General features: G+C 49.7%; 1 protein-coding gene across 1 annotated transcript; it reads left to right on the top strand.

Moving 5' to 3' along the window:
• Nucleotides 1-243: 243 nt before the first annotated feature.
• On the top strand, nt 244-10679 carry Nrsn2 (neurensin 2). The gene is made up of 3 exons (XM_004668055.2): nt 244-373; nt 3108-3303; nt 9160-10679. Exons 2-3 carry the CDS (start codon nt 3115-3117, stop codon nt 9580-9582), a joined length of 612 nt encoding a protein of 203 aa, XP_004668112.1. The 5' UTR covers nt 244-373; nt 3108-3114; the 3' UTR covers nt 9583-10679.
• Nucleotides 10680-17107: the final 6428 nt, after the last annotated feature.

The following is a 17107-nucleotide window of genomic DNA, read 5'->3' as shown; positions in this document are numbered from 1 at the left end:
AGATGTGGGTTTCTGTACAGTTTGTGGGCTCCAAGAGGGGTGAGTGGAGACAGAGAGGCTCTGAGGCCTCAGGAGGAGACACGTGAGGACCTGCAGGAGGCCCAGAGAGACCCCAGCACAGCAGGGTCCTTGAAGGCTCTCCTAGAGAGAAGAGAAAGGAACTTCGGAAGGGACAGGGTGTGGGGGTCTGCCTGGGACCGCAGTCCACAGAACCAGCACCCCTGGGGCCCCCCACTCCCCTCCCCCGCCTTTCCGGCATCTCTTACACCTCCGCCCCCGCCCGGGACTGCGGCGCAGGCGCGAAGCAAACCCGCCTTGCTCGGCTCCAGCTCTGGCAGCTGCGGCTCGCTCTGCGGAGACTGCAGGCAGATAGGTGAGCTCGACCCCAGCTCCACGAGGCCCGACCCCGGGCCGCCGTCTCCACCGCTCCACAGGTCCCCTACCCTCTCCCCGCATCCCCAGCCCGCCGGTGTCCCACCCCCACACCCCCCACCCCGGGGTGGGAGGGGACTCACACTGCCGGCCTCGGCCGCTGGGTGCTTTAGACTGGACCAAGGTTCCAAAGGACAGGATCACGCACCCCTCTAAAACCCCATCCCATCCCGCTGTGCCTCAGTTTCCCTCCAGAAGAAAAGACGTAGTCAACTTGGGCCCAGGGGACGAGCGGTGGCGTCAGAGACGGGGGATAGATAGAGTGTGTATAGGGGGGTACCGATGTCCCTTAGCGGCCCCCCCCCCCAAGGAGCGTGGCACTGGAGTGAGAGGGTCTAGGGAGGCGACCGATTCCATTCACCCTCGGGCCCGCGGGCCTGTCGCCGTCGCCTAGACTCCCCCACCCCCCTGCTCGCCTCCTCCGCCTTGGCGCCCCTCACCCGACCACGTAGTGCCCCCTCCTCTTCCCGCTCCCTTCGCATCAAGCCCCTCCCCCTAAGGGTTAGAGGCACCTCCCCGGCGGTTCCCATGGCAACGCCAAGGGCTCTAGAGCATCCTTGTCGCTCCGGGCCTCCCCCGCCCACCCGCTAGACCTTCTACTCCCCGAGCGACCCTAAAATGGGAGGAGGAGGGGCCAGGCTGAGGGGGGGGCGGCACACTCAAGGTCACCTTGCTTCTCCAGTAGGAGCCGGATGGGGGTGATTTACATACACTTGGAGGCGGGGCGAGCGGTGAATTAAAGGGGAGGGCTGACTCAGCCCCATTGTCCCTGAGTCCCTCCCCGCCCCCTCACCTGGGGTCTCCAATGAAAGCTCCTTGACTGAGGTTCTGACTGCTCTGGGGGTGGGGAGTGGGGGGAGCCCCATTCCTTTTCCACACACCGCCTCCTTTGCCCTTGGCTGGGAGGCGCTGGCCACGCCCCTTCTCGCCGGGTCCTTGCTATCCATCCAGTGCGTCGCCCTCCCTTCCTTCCTTCCTTCCTTCCTTCCTTCCTTCCTTCCTTCCTTCCTTCCTTCCTTCCTTCCTTCCTTCCTTCCTTCCTTCCTTTCTCTCTCTCTCTCTCTCTCTCTCTCTCTCTTTCTTTCTCTCTTTCTTTCTTTCTTTCTTTTCTTCTTCCTTCCTTCCTTTTCTTTTTCCTTTCCCTTTTTTTTTCTTTTCTTTTTTGTTTTCTCTAGGTAGGATCTCGCTATAGCCCAGGCTGACCTGGAATTCACTATGTAGTCTAGGCTGGCCTCGAGCCCACAGTGATCCTTCTACTGTGCCTCCAGAATGCTCGGAACTTTTTCGCTTTTGATCTCTGCCCTCTCCTTGAACTTTGAGCAAGGAGCGTGGACACTGGCTGTGTATGGACATGTTTGATCCACAGCCCCCTGTGCACTCGTGTGCCCTGTACTGCGCGTGTGTGTATGCGTGTTCACATCTGTGCAGTGCGTGTATATGTCCACCCCCGGGGTATGTGGGCATGCTGGCGGGCGGTGCGTTAGCAAGCCTCCACGCAGGCATTTGAGAGTGACGCCGATAAATGAGAGGGATTCTAGATCCACCTTGCCCTTCAGAACAAGCACATTGATCAATTGTGTTTGAAGCTTCTCTGTGGAGCTGAGAGGACCACTGGAGATGAGGCTATGGGACAGAGCCCTGTCCTTATCAACACCTCTCAGGACACAGGTCCCCTCCATTCCCAAGTCCTAGAGATCTCCTTTTGTAGCTTCTTAAATGGTTTTCCCTGGAAACCTAGAAACCAAAGAGCCCTAGAGCCCCTAGTTCTGAGGTGCCTGGGCTTTACCTCGTGTGGTGTCAATATTCCTTGGGACTTTGTAGTCTAGGGAGAATCAGTCGTGGGAAGGCGTTTAGGTCCTTGCAGCTTGGGGACTCCAGCTCCTTTGGACAAGTGGCAATCATGACAATTACCCCCAGGAAAAGCCCTAAAGGGGAGGAAGACTTCGAGGGGAGGGCGACAGAAGGATCTCTCACTAGACATGGGCCCCAAAAGGTGAGAATGGAAATAATTACCAAGAAAGCACAGGAAGTATTAGCAGCTAAGTTACCCTGAATAAACAGGTACTTTTAAATTATTGGTTTATTTATTCATGAGAGAGAAAGAGAATATGAATGGGCATGCCCTGGCCTTAGCCACCCCTAATGAACTTATGTCCATTAATAATTATTAATAATACTGATGACTTATGCGGGTTCTGGGAAGTAGAACCTGGGTCCTTAGGCTTCCCAAGCAAGTGCCTTAACCACTAAACCATCTCTCCAGCCCAAAACAGGTGGCATTATTAACCCTGTTTTACAGATGAGGAGGCTGAGTTCCTGAAATGCACTTGTCTAAAGTCACACAGTGAGGAAGTGGTGGATTTGGGACCCCATCCAAGCAGTGAGGTTCCAGAGCCCACAGTTTCAGCCCCTGGGAGACCTCCTGAGTAAACATGCCCATGGAGTGACTGTGTGGTTGCCAGGCAACAGGCCGAGCCTTCAGTCACCGGCTCACTCCAATAGTACTCAGGGAAAGACCGGGAGGATTCCCAAAGGCCAGGCTGGCCTGTTAGGGTAGATGTCTGGAGTGGTACGCATGGTGGTTGGGGCTCCAAGGTTCACAGAGGATGGGGGTGGGGGATGGCGACCGTGGGCTGCTTCCCCTGATCTCCTGTTGCTGCACCTTGTCCTCACAGGGATCCAATGATGCTGAGCTGCAGCCGCCCCTGTGCCTGTAGCCATGGCAACACCGTGGAGGAAAGCAAGTGGTATGGGGTCCACTCCTATCTGCACCTCTTCTATGAGGACTGTGCAGGGACTCCTCTCAGTGATGACCCAGAAGGCCCCCCGGTCCTGTGCCCCCGCCAACCCTGGCCCTCATTGTGCTGGAAGGTAAGGTCAAAGATGCCAGTGGCTTGATGGAGGAGATGGGGCGGGGTTGGAGGACCAGAGCAGAGAGGAAAAGAAGGTGGGGTACTTAGAGGCCTAACACATTCAAGCAACAGGAAACTCAGGGCAGACAGGTTTCAACAAAGTTTGTGTTCCAGAAGAGACCAGAGGTTGGAACCTTCTGGCAAAGTTCAAAGTAGCAAAGGACTGAGGTGGAGGATTTGGAAAGTTTTTTCTTTGTGCTCAGATTCCCAGTGTTGCTCCTCTGTGTACAGCCCATTGGCATCAGGCTCTTCCACATGGCCTTAAATGGCCACTACTGTGCTGACCATTGAACTTTATTGTTATTATTAACATTTTTTTTCTTTTTAAAATGTCTTTTATTATTAATATTATTGTTAGCTTGGACTTTTTTGTTTGTTTGTTTTGTTTTTTTTGAGGTAGGCTTTTACTCTAGCCCAGGCTGACCTAGAATTCACTATGTAGTCTCAGGGTGGCCTCAAACTCAGGGCGGTCCTCCTATCTCTGCCTCCCGAGTGCTGGGATTAAAGGTGTATGCCACCATGCCTGGCTAGCTTGGACTTTTTTATGGGGAAGGAAAGGTGTGTGTGTGTGTGTGTGTGTGTGTGTGTGTGTGTGTGTAAGTGTACATGCACATATGTATGTGCTTGTGCAGAGGCCAGATCTTAATGTTGGGTGGCTTCCTCAATCATTCTCCATCTTACTTTATGAGACAGGGTCTCTCAGTGAACCCAGGGCTGACTCAATCAGCTAGACTAGGCAGCCAGCAAGACCTGGAGCTGAGGTGCACAATACCACTCCCACTCTTAGTATTTTCATGGGTGCTGGGGATCCAAACTCAGATCCTGGGCTGGAGAGATGGCTTAGCAGTTAAGCCACTTGCCTGCAAAGCCCGAGGACCCAGGTTCAATTCCCCAGTACCCACGTAAGCCAGATACACAAGCTAGCACATACTTCTGGAGTTCATTTGCAGTTGCTAGAGGCCCTGGTGTGCCCATCCTCTCCCTCTCTCTACCTACCTTTTTCTCAAATAAATAAGTAAATAACACACTCAGGTCCTCGTGTTGTGTGACAAGCACTGTACTAACTGAGCCATCTCTTCAGCTGACCTTGGGCATTTATGAAAGGTCAATTTCCCTGGGTGTGGTGGTGCACGCCTTTAATCCCAGCATTCGGGAGGCAGAGGTAGGAGGATCACTGTGAATTCAAGGCCACCCAGAGACTACATAGTGAATTCCAGGTCAGCCTGGACTAGAGTGAAGCCCTACCTAAAAACAAAAGGGGGGGGGGGTCTGGAGGTATGGCTTAGCAGTTAAGGCGTTTGCTTGCAAAACCAAAGAACCCAGGTTTGATTCCCCAGGACCCACGTAAGCCAGATGCACAAGGGGGCACATGCATCTGGAGTTTGTTTGCAGGGGCTGGAGGCCCTGGCTTGCCCATTTTCTCTCTCTCTCTCTCTCTTTCCCTCTTCCTCTATCAAACAAATAAATTAATTAATTAAAAAAAAGAAAGGTCAATTTCCTCCAGTATTTGTTTTTCTTCATGAAAGAACACAGAAAAGACAGAGCTTACGAATGCCTTAGCTTTTCCGCTAGCACCCCATAAGAATACAGAAAGATAAGCACAACTTTAACAAAATCTGCACAATATAGGAAAGCTGCGGCACTTGAAAGGTATCAAGAACCAGATCAGAAGACCCATACTACCAAGTTTGGGTAGGAAGGCTCAGCATTATGAAAATGTTATTCTTCCCAAGCTGCCTAGAGAGTCGACAGGATCTTAATCAGAGTTGCTGTGTGCAGTGTGTGTACCAGCAAGCTGACTCTAGAGCTCCTATGAGAGAAGAACAAGATCCAGGACAGGGCTGGGCACATCTTCAGTACCAGCGCTATAGAAAGTAGGCATAGTGACACATGCCTGTAACCCTAGCTTTTGGGAATTGAAAGCAAGAGGATCAGGCGTTTAAAGTCATCCTGGAAGTGCATTGCAAGGATGAGGCCAGACTGAAATACATTAGACCCTACTTCAGAAAAGTACAAAGAGGCTGGGGAGATGGCTCAGTGGATGAAGCACTTCTGCCACTCGAGCCTTAATACCCAAGTTCAGCCTTCATACCCTGTTGTAGCAGACAGCTTCATGTTGCTGAGATGAACCGCCAGGCCAGGCACACTTATGAAGGGATTTATTGAAGCTTACAGATCCAAGGAAAGTTCCATAGTGGCAGAAAAAAAAAGCTTGCCTGCTTTCACAGGTCCAAGCAGACAGAAAAGCCACAAGGCAAAACAAAACAAAACAAAACACCAAAAGCCACACAACATGCAAGCACACTTAAGAATTCCAGGCAGGACTCAGGCAAAATCTACCACCACACCTTACAGATGAACCCCAGGATTGGCCCAGTGACACCTCCCCCAGCCAGGTAGCTGGGAATCTGAGAAGCTTGATTAAACTCCTGAATCTGTTGGGGGGACATCTATTCAAACTACCACAGAGCCAGCATGCATGGTGGGTTTCTGCAATCTCACAACGCAGTCAAGATGGGAAACGGGCAGGAGAAGTTCCCAGAAGCTCTGTGAGCATAGCTTCCAGTGAGGTGGAAAAGCAATGTCTGACCAGAAAGCTGCCCTCTGACCTCTACATATATGCAGTGGCACACACGTGTGCATGTGCACACATACACACAGAACTATATAAAACTTTAAAAATAAATAGGAAGGAAGGGGGAAAAAAGGAGGGAGAGGATCAGGGAAAAGGGAAGCAATAGGAAGAAAAGATCCATGATAGCGAGAAATTAATTGGAGGGTAGTTTGGCTGCCTAACGAAACCCTGTCTCAGCTATGCTGGGTGTGATATCCCTGACGTAGAATTCTAGCACTTGGAAGGCTGAGACAGGAGGATTGTGAATTTGAGCCCAATTAGGGATACAAGTGACTTACAGGCCAGCCTGGGCTATAGAGTGAGACCCTGTATCAGAAAAAAAAAAAAAAGAAGAAGAAAAAATAATAAGTAAATAAAAAAAAAGAAGGCCAGGTGTGGTGATGCACGCCTTTAATCCAAGCACTCAGGAGGCAGAGGTAGGAGGATTGCTGTGGGTTCAAGGCCAGCCTGAAACTACATAGTGAATTTCAGGTCCACTTGGGTGAGACCCTACCTCAAAGTAAAGAAAGAAAGAAGCAAACAAGCAAACAAACCAGGCGCAGTGGCACACACATCTATAATCCTAGCACTTGGGAGGCTGAGGTCGGAAGATCACTGTTGAGTTTGAGTTAGCCTACAAAGTGAGTTTCAGGGCAGCCTCAGCTAGAATCAGATCCTGCCTCAAGAAGAAAGAGAGACCCAGGCATAGTGGCTCTCCCCTTTAATCCCAGCACCCGGGAGGCAGAGGTAGGAGGATCACTGTCAGTTTGAGGCCAGCCTGGAACTACACAGTGAATTCCAAGTCATCTTGGGCTAGAGTGAAACCCTACCTCGGAAAAAAGAAAAGCAGCAAAAGAAAGAAAGATGGGGAGAGAGGAAGAAAGAAAGAAGATAAAAGGTTGAAAGAGGACTAGAGAGATGGATCTGCAGTTAAAGGTCCTTGCTGGCAAAATCTGTTGGCCCTGGTTCCATTCCTCATACCCAGGTGAAGCCAGATGCGCAAAGTGATGTGTGTATCTGGAGTTCTTTTGCAGTTGCAGGAGGTTGTTGAGTGCCCAAACTCAACTGTCTTTCTCTCAGATAAATATTTTTTTTTTCCCTTGTGTTTTCCAAGATAGGGTCTCACTCTGGCTTAGGCTGACCTGGAATTCATTATGTACTCACTGCGACCCTCCTACCTCTGCCTCCTGAGTTCTGGGATTAAAAGGAGGTGCCACCATGCATGGCTAAAAATACTTTTAAATATATTTTTATTTATTTATTTGAGAGAGAGAAAGAGGCAGAGAGAGAGAGAGAAAGAGACAGAATGGACATGCCAGGACCTCCAGCCACTGCAAACGAATTCCAGATGTATGCGTCCCCTGTGCATCCGGCTTATGTGGGTCCTGGAGAATCAAACTGGGATCCTTTGGCTTTGCAGGCCAATGCCTTAACCGCTAAGCCATCTCTCCAGCCCTGAAAATAATCTTTAAAAAGAAAGGGGCTAGAGAGATGGTTTAGTGGCTTAAGGCGCTTGCTTGCAAAGCTTGTTGGCCTGGGTTTGATTCCCTAGTACCCACATAAAGCCAGATGCACAAAGTGGCACATGCGTCTGGAATGCATTTGCAGTGCCTAGAGGCCATGGTGTGTCTATTCTCTGTCTTTGTCGGTGTCTCTTCTCTCTGTCTCTCTCTCTCTGTGCAAATAAATAAAATATTTTAAAAAAGAAAAAGAGAGAGAGAGAGAGTATGTGTGTGTTTGATTCCTAGAAATCATGACTGATTGGGCCACTTGCCAGCTGTGAACTAATTACTATGGTGGGGGCGGGGGCTGGGGAGGAAATACACTGGCAGGAAGTGGAGTTCATCTCACTTTAATCTTCCTGTGGTTTCCCACTGTGGGGTACCATTGGCAGATGGTGGAAAGATGTGAGAGAAACAAACAAGTGATGTTCTTAATAACCCGAGAGAGTTGTCAGTCAGCACTCCCTATGATGGGCATAGTTCATTGCCAAATATTGTGTGGAAATTGAAGCGGAGGGCCTTCTCATTGTTTTTTTTTTTTTTATTATTTGTGTGTGTGGGGGGGGGTGCATCAAGGTCTCTTGCTACTGCACATGAACAGCAGGCACATTTGCCACTTTCTGCATCAGGCTTCACTGGGGTGAAATAAACCCCGGGCCAGCGGGCTTTGTAAGCATGCGCCTTTAACTGCTGAGCCACCTCTACCCCCCGTCATCCTGCTTTCAAAGCTTTCACTTTAATGGGGAGGCAAGGTGCCAACCTGAGTAGCAGCATCAGCCTGCACAACCTTGGGTCAAGGGTACAAAGGATGCCGGAGGGGAGATGGTCTCCGTACCTGGTGTGATTAGGGAAGACTTCCAGAACAAGGCTTGTGAGGAAATGGAAGCAGTCTCGGCTGTCATAGCTCACAGTCCAGGGAAGCAGGCAGACGTCCCTCACCTAAGAACCAAAATCCACGTCCAAGTGCGCTCTGAGGTGGGTGCACAGAAGGGAAAGTTGGCACAGAGCTATGCAGAGAAAACTCCTTCTGAAGCCAGAAGTGTCCTAGAAGGCGTCCCTGAGGAGGGGAGGTTTGAGCTGAGAGCTGAGGATGCATGGGCATTAATCTAGCAGAACAAAGGGTCAACTTATCGTAGGATCCAAATGATGGGGGAGATTTCAGCTGGCTGGAGGTAAATACGGCTAGACCGGGCTTGGAGGCACACTTCTGAAACCCCAGTACTTGGGAGGTAGGTTTGAGGCCATCTTGGGCTATACAGACAGTTCCAGGTCAGCCTGGGAAACTTGACAAGATCCCCATCTCAAATGAAAAATTTAAAAGGTCTGAAGTTCTGGCTCCGTGGTAGAGTAGTTAACCATAGCATGTGTCTGGACCTGGGTTCCATTCCCAGAACCAAAGGAAAAAGCTAGAGGTGTTCCGGGACGCCTATCTTATGACCCTGTGCTTCAAAAGCCAGCAGAGGGCTGGGGAAATGGCTTAGTGGTTAGGGCATTTGCATGCAAAGCCTAAGGACAGGTTCGATTCCCCAAGACCCACATAAGCCAGATGCACAGGGGAGCGCACGCGTCTGGAGTTCATTTGCAGTGGCGGGAGGCCCTGGCATGCCCATTCTCTCTCTCTCTCTCTTGACTCTACCTCTCTCTTTCAAAAAAAAAGGCCAGCAGAGCCTAGCCTCTTGCTCTGTCTGCTTCTCCTCAGATCACCCTGTCCTCAGGGACCCTGCTTCTGCTGCTAGGTGTGGCAGCCCTGACCACCGGCTACGCTGTGCCCCCCAAGCTAGAAACGGTCAGTGATGGTAAGTTTCCATCGTTGGACGAGCGAGCTGCCGACTACAACCGCGCCCTGAGCATTTGCCGCCTGGCAGGCACTGCGCTCTGTGGGGCAGCTGGGATCCTGCTGGCCGTCTGCCTCTTCTGGGTCACCACGGGCTGTCTAAGCCAGGACACCAAGGCAGAGCCCTTGGACACTGAAGCTGACAGCCATGTGGAGGTCTTCAGGGATGAGCCTGAGCAGCTGTCTCCCGCCTTCCATGATGCCAGTGGTCAGTCATGGTTCGGGACGCCCACCAGCCCCTTTGGGCCGTCTTCTGTGCAGACCCTTCAGCCCAAGCGGGACTCATGAGCCTGGCAGCTGGAGTCAGGCGTTGCCCCTCCCAGCAAATCTCACCCTCCTGTCAGCCTAACTTCTGCTTTTCAGCAGGGCCATTCTCTCCAGGACCCCAGTAAGCACTCTTCCAGGTCAGGTCATGCTCAAATCTATCCCTCTAGAATAGGGCCCAACTCATCCAGAAACTGCCCTTCCTTAAGGACTCCCAAAGCTGCCCACCCACCCTCCTTCCCAAGGTCCAGTGGAGGCAGAAAACGTGCTTCAGCCTGTCCCCAAACATCTGTCCTCCCTGTGACCTGAGTGAGGCAAGCCCCTTGTTCCTTCAGATGACCAGCTCCTCCCTGATACTGTGAAGGTTTGGGGACAAGATCCTAGAGTTCTGTGACCTTCCTGTTCTCCCCAAGGTACAAGTGGTACCTTCCAGGGGCAAAGGTCATCCTCATCCACCAGGTGTCTTAGAGCAGCTGGGTCCAGGATGCTCATTTGGACCCGTTCCCCAGGACGGTGTGAAAGCATTTACCCCTCACACCATGTTCTTACCTGACTTTTGGCATCTGAGTCCCACATCCACCCCCATCCCCAGTAACGACCACCCCCTTCCCTGTTTGCAGATGAAGTGGCTGAGGGAGGCTGAGTTGGCGCTGTGTCCAAGGCCACAGAGTTAGGCAACCTCCAGGAACTAGACCGCCCATCTTCAGACTCCTGGGCCAGCTCTGGTTTTGCTGCTAAAGCAAAGCCCTTCCTGGTTTCTAGGCCATTCCCAGGTGTGGAAAGTGGCCTGATGGTCCCAAAGAAATTTGCGTGTGAATTTAAATAGTTTCTAAAAGTCATGGCTCAAGAGGACTAAGATGTCTTTGCCTCCCAGAGTTTACCCCTCTAGAAACCAATGCCCAGTGGCCCTGACCCCAGATACCATTGGTGCCCTCCTGTAGAAACCCCCCTCCCTCCTACGGGCCTCCCAGCCAGAGGCGTCATCTGCCACTAGAGGGCGCTCCAAGACAGCTGGCGCCCGGAACCGGTCCTCAGGCCTCGCCATCAGCCTCTGCTGTGCGTCCTCTCTCTGTCCCTTGCCCTTTCCCCACCTTCCCTTTCAATAAAACAGCTGGGATGGACATCGTCTTTCTTCCTGTCCCTTGGATGGCTGGGGTGTGGCGAGGGAGGAAAGAAGCCAACTGTTAGGAGATCTACTGTGTACTTGAGTCCACGATGTTCGGATGCTTGGTCACTCAGCGTGATCCTTTAAGCGATTGTTTTGATGGTCATAGAGGTGACCTTAGGCCTCCTCAACGTGTTGATGCTACCTTTACTGGTCATTCCCCAGTGTAGCTCTAGGAAATCGCTGGCCCCTGAGAGGTACTCCTAGAGGCTGGAGCCAAAGTGGTCATTTAGGGGGCCTCAAACAAAGGTCAGTTCTTAGGGCACACCCAAACCCCAGCACTTGGAAGGCTGGAACGTGAGCGTAAGGCCAGTCTGGGCTATACGGTAAGATCCTATCTCAGTCCCCATCCCTCCTACAACAAGAAAGCTTTATAGATGAGGTCACTGAAACTTACAGACTTTTTTGTTTGTTTTTTGAGGCAGGGTTTCATTGTAGCCCAGACTGACCTAGAACTCACAGTAATTCTAACTCAGCCTCTTGGGTGCTGGAATTAAAGACACCAGCTGCCACCCCTGGCTAAGACTTAGAGATATCTAAACAACATGTGCTGTCACTAGTAAGTGACAGACTTGGGATTCAGATGTCACCAGCCAACCCATCATGCCATACTGTCGTGGTTTGAAGGCCCAGAGCTGGGAACACAGCCTGAACTGCCAACAAATGCACCCAGCTGTCTGTTGTTAAGGTGAGAATGTGACCTTGGTGTTAACCGGTTACTTTTCCAGGCAAGCTAGGAATGCCCAAGTTTTTATATAGAATTTAGCCAGTTAAAAATTATAATGTGGGGCTAGAGAGATGGCTTAGTGGTTAAGCACTTGGCCTGTGAAGCCTAAGGACCCCAGTTCGAGGCTCGATTCCCCAGGACCCACGTTAGCCAGATGCACAAGGGGGCGCATGCATCTGGAGTTCGTTTGCAGTGGCTGGAGGCCCTGGTGTGCCCATTGTCTCTCTCTCTACCTCTTTCTCTCTCTGTCTGTTGCTCTAAAATAAATAAATAAATATTTTAAAAATATTTTAAAAAATTATAATGTGGGCTGGAGAGATGGCTTAGCAGTTAAGGTGCTTGCCTGCAAAGCCAAAATACAAAGGTTCAATTCCCCAGGACCCATGTAAGCCACATGCACAAGGTGACACATGTATCTGGAGTTCATTTTCAGTGGCTAGAGGCCCTAGTGTGCCCATTCTCCTTTCTTTCTCTCTCTCTCTCTCTCTCTCTTTCTCTCTTCCCCCCTCTTTATCTCTTCCAAACAAATAAATAAATAATAAAAGTAAAATATTAAAAATTATAACATGGCAGTATACACTTTTAATCTTAGCACTCAGGAGGCTGAGTTAAGAGGACCAGCATTAATTTTAGGCCAGCCTGGGCTAGAATGAGATCCTGCCTCAAAGAAAAGAAAGAAAGAAAGAAAGAAAGAAAGAAAGAAAGAAAGAAAGCCAGCCTGCCTGCCTGCTGGGTTTGGTGGTGCATGCCTTTAAGACCAGCACTGGGGAGGCAGAGGTAGGAAGATCGCTGTGTGTTTGAGGGCACCCTGAGATTGGCTTGGACTAGAGTAAGATCATGTGTATTCATCCATATGCATTTTTTTTTTCCAGGTAGGGTCTCACTCTAGCCCAGGCTGACCTGGAATTCATTATGGAGTCTCAGGGTGGCCTCAAGCTCACGGCAATTCTCCTACCTCTATCTTCTGAGTGCTGGGATTAAAGTCGTGCGCCACCACACCTGGCTCTATATGCATATATTCACATGCAAAAATAATAAAAATAAGCAATTTTAAAGTTTACTATCTGAAGCCAGGCATGGTGATGCATGCCCATAATCCAAGCATGCAGGAGGTAGAGGAGAAGGATCAGGAGTTCAAGTCATACTTGGCTGCACAGTGAATTTGAAGGTAGCCCTGGACTCCATAAGACCCTGCTGAAATGCACACAGAAATACCCATGCGTGTGTGCGCACACTTGCGTCTGGGGAGGTGGCTCAGCAGTTAAAGGCTCTTGCTTGCAAAAACCCTGTCTGTCCGAATCCAATTTCCGAGCACCCACATAAATCCAGACGCAAAAAGTGGTACACACATCTGGTATTTGCAATGGCAAGGGTCCCTGGGTCACATGACCCCACACGCGCGTGCACGTGCACACACACACACGTGTAAATAAATGTATATAAAAAATTTAAATTAGATTTTTTTTCCTGAAATTTGGTTAACACTGTGCAAGATGAAGTATTCCAGGGAACATTTTCACCCCAGGAGTATCCATGTGCAGTCTCTGCCCACACTGCTTAGGAGCCGGATAGAATTTCTCACTAATGAAATGACTAAATGGCCACGGAAGCTGAAGGGGACTTCCAGCCTGGAATATCTATGTCACATCAGCTTGCCTTCTCAGCTGTCACGTGTGTAGCCAGACCTCTTCTGTAACCCAGTAAATGCTAGGCTTCCACGCAGCCCAGTCCCTACAGAGCATCCCGTTACTACAAAGCAGAATCCAATCACCAAAATTAATTCCTAACCCTGCCAGCTGTCATTTAAATCCCCTAGAGAACATTCAAGAAGGTTCATTTTCCTGGGGGATGTGTACCAGGTTGAAGAGTGTCTCCAAAGATTCACAGTCACCCAGGCCCTGTGACACCTAATCTAGAAATGGGGTCTTTGCTGATATAATCAAGTGTACACGAGGTCAGACTGGATCAGAGTAGTCCAATTCAGTGACCAGTGTTCTGAGGAGCTCGGATGCAGGAGAAAGGCACTACATGAAGACAGAGACAGAAATTGGAGTGACACTTCTACAGTCAATACACACCAACAGTTGCCTGCAGACAGGAGGCATTAGAAGCTGCAGGGGAAGGTTGAGTTTATAGGCATGTGCCACTATGTCCACTTTGTGAATGTTAAATATATATACATATTTATTTATTTATTTGAGAGAAAGAGGCAGATAGAAAGAGAATGGGTGTGCCAGGGCCTCCAGCCACTGCAAACAAACTCCAGACACATGTTGCCCTTTGTGCATCTAGCTTACGTAGGTCCTAGGGAATCCAGCTGGAGTCCTTAGCCTTCGCAGGCAAATGCCTTAACCACTAAGCCATTTCCCCAGCCTGTGAATGTAATACATTTTTAAATGGTTAACTTTTGTTTTTTCAGTAAGTAGTGGTAATACACACTGTAATCATAGCAGGAGAACCAAGTTCCAGGCTAGCCTGGGTTACTTAGTGAGGCTTTGTTTCAAAAACTGTTGGCGCACGCCTTTAATCCCAGCACTCGGGAGGCAGAGGTAGGATTGTTGTGAGTTTGAGGCCACTCTGAGACTACATGGTGAATTCCAGGCCAGCTTGGGCCAGAGTGAAACCCTACCTCGGGGAAAGAAAAAAAAAAGATGCTAGGCCGAGACACCTCAAAAGAAGAAAAAAATAGAAAAGAAACCCAAAATTACCACAGTCAAGTTTGCAAGTCTAACCACCCCCTACCCCCCCGCCCACACACACCTTCAATAACCAAAACCCATGGCATAACTCTCTTTCTCAATAACTGACAGAACAAATAGGAAATCAGTGATGCTGTGGAAGATTTGACCTTGAGTTTATTGACATTCATAGAGCTTTCCTCCGGACAGCAGACACACACAAGGCCTTGAGCCAAGCAGCTCCTGGAGATAACCAGATTTGGACTGCCTCAGGGCGCCCTCTGGTGGTTATCCGGCGTCGTTGCAGCTTCCTGGACCACGAAGGAAGCTGTGTTTCTACCGCCCTATTCCCCCGGTAAGAGAAGCTGGCCATAGTGGCTCATGTGGTGTTTTTTTGTTTTTGTTTTTGTTTTACTAAGCCAACGCTCTACCAGTGAGCGATATCCCCACATTTTATCCCTGTCTTTTTAAAAACTTTAAAAAAATATTTATTTTTATTTATTTATCTATTTGACAGAAAGAGAGAGAGAGGGAGAGAGGGAGAGAGAGAGGGAGACAGGGAAAGAATGGGCACACCAGGGCCTCCAGCCACTGCTAATCAACTCCAGAATATGTGCCACCTTGTGCATCTGGCTAATGTATATAAATCCTGGGGAATCGAACTTCTGTCCTTTGGCTTTGCAGGCAATGCCTTAACCACTATGCCATCCCTCCAGCCCCTTTCTCCCTCCCTTTAATGGAAGGGCCAGAGCTCCCAACCCATGCACCACCTGGGGATAGAGGGCTGCTTCCTCCTGCTGACCCAGGGGACTAAGTTATTTCACCGAAACTCTCTACTTCACCCCAGTCAGACCAAAAAGGTCATCTGGAGCCCTGATGGAGCTCTGGTGGGCAGCAGGGGTGGAGGAGAAACAGCCATATTGGAAGATGAGGAAGGTGTCAGTGGGAGAAAGAGGGCTTGGGGAAACCAAGATATACAGTCAGCTCATGCTCTAGAATCTTCCTCCACAATCCTGTATCTAGTGCCTGGGAGGGGGAATCTGTAGGTCAGGGGTCAAGGTGCTGTGTGAGCCTGAGGAATTTCTGAACCTCTTTGGACTCCAGTTTTTACGTTTCTTTTTGTTTTCTGAGACAGTGTCTTTCTGGGTAGCCCAAACTGACTTTGGCTCACCAGCCCTCTGTCTCCCAAGTGGTGGGATTGTAGGTTTGCACCACCACACATGGCTTGAGCCAGAGTTTTTCTATTGTTTTTGTTCTGCTGTGGTCTCTAAAATAGGCACAACACAGACATCAGTATCTTGAGATGGTTTTAAAACCTTTGAGCAGGGCTGGGGAGATGTCTCAGCAGTAAAAGGGCCTTGCTTGCAAAGCCTGCAGACCCGAGGTTTTTTCTCCAGTACCCGAATAAAGCTAGACGCACGAAGTGAGGCATGTGTCTGGAGTTCATTTGCAGTGGCTAGAGGCCCTGGTGCATCAATTCTCATTTTCTCTCAGTCTCACTCGCTCATACTCTCGCTCTATATCTCTTACACATAACTAACTAACTAACTAAAGTCAACCAGCCTTACCTAAAGCCTGGCACACGGGCCAACAAATGAGAACTATTGTGGAGGAGGGAAACGCCAAGTATCAGAATCAGCAGGCAACACAGGTTAAAGCTATGGTAACAGAAGCCTGCTGTCAGAGACTCAGTCGGGTGGAACAAACAGACAGTCCTGCCAATAGGCTGTGACAATGGACAGAATAAGTGTCGTAACAGAGGAACAATACAATGGCACATCACAGGGGACCAGTGGTGAGATTTAGACAGTAGCACATAGCAGTGGTATGAGGGACCCCAGAGGGCTTGCACAGCATGCACAAAGCCCTGGGTTTGATTCCCAGCACTGCATAAAACAGGGTGCGTGGTGCATGCCTGCAATCCCAGCACTTGGAAGGTGGAAGAAGGAGAGTCAGGTAGCTACATAGCAAGTTCAAGGCCAGCCTGGGTTCCACGAGTCTCTGTCTTAAAAAAAAAAAAAAAGTGGGCTGCAGAGATGGTTCAAGTGGTTAAATCATTTGCTTGCAAAGCCCAAGGACTCAGATTTGATTCCCCAGTACCCATGAAAGCCAGATGTACAAGGTGGCGCATGCATCTGGAGTTCATTTACAGTGGCTAGAGGCCCTGGCATACCCATTCTCTATCTCTATCTGCTTCTTTCTCTCTCCCTCTGTCACTCACATAAATAACTAAATGAATAAGGTTTCTAGACAATGCTATAAAGCTGGAAAGATGACTTAGCGGTTAAGATGCTCGCTTGCAAAGCCAAAGGATAGTTTCAATTCCCCAGTACCCACATAAGCCAGATGTACCAGGTGGTGCAAACATCTGGAGTTCATTTGCAGCAGCCGGAGGCTCTGGCACACTCATTCTCTCTCTGCCTCTCATAAATAAATTAATTAATTAAGGTATGTATATATTTTTAAAAAAATGGCATAGGGCTGGAGAGATGGCTTAGTGGTTAAGGTGCTTGCCTGCAAGGCCAAAGAACCTAGGTTCAATTCCCCAGGACCCACATAAACCAAATCTCAATCTCTCTCTCTCTCTCTCTCTCTCTCTCTCTCTCTTTAAAATAAATAAATAAATATGAATTTTTTTTAAGATTGGCATATGTAGCACTTGTATGGACCAGTTTCCTCAGCGGTTGAAGAGATTTTCAGTTCTTACACATGGGAGGTGGTTACTGTAATCTCCAGTTCACAGGAACGGAAGCAGAGTGCAGTCTGTGTGAGCATCTGCTTAGCCAGCAGGGTTGAAATTGGAATTCGAACCCAAGCAATGCAAGTCTAGAATGCCCCACACTCCTAGCATTCACAGATACAGGAATCACCCCACACTCTACCAACTCACTACCCCCTAAGGGGGCGGGGGGAGGGCATACTCCCAACCAGCCCCCCGCAGGTACACACACACACACACACACACACACACACACACAC

Source organism: Jaculus jaculus, chromosome 8 (assembly GCF_020740685.1).
Source record: "Jaculus jaculus isolate mJacJac1 chromosome 8, mJacJac1.mat.Y.cur, whole genome shotgun sequence".
Taxonomy (NCBI): Eukaryota; Metazoa; Chordata; class Mammalia; order Rodentia; family Dipodidae; genus Jaculus; species Jaculus jaculus.
Note: the sequence above shows the minus strand (reverse complement) of the source record. Positions and strands in the feature narration are given on the sequence as shown.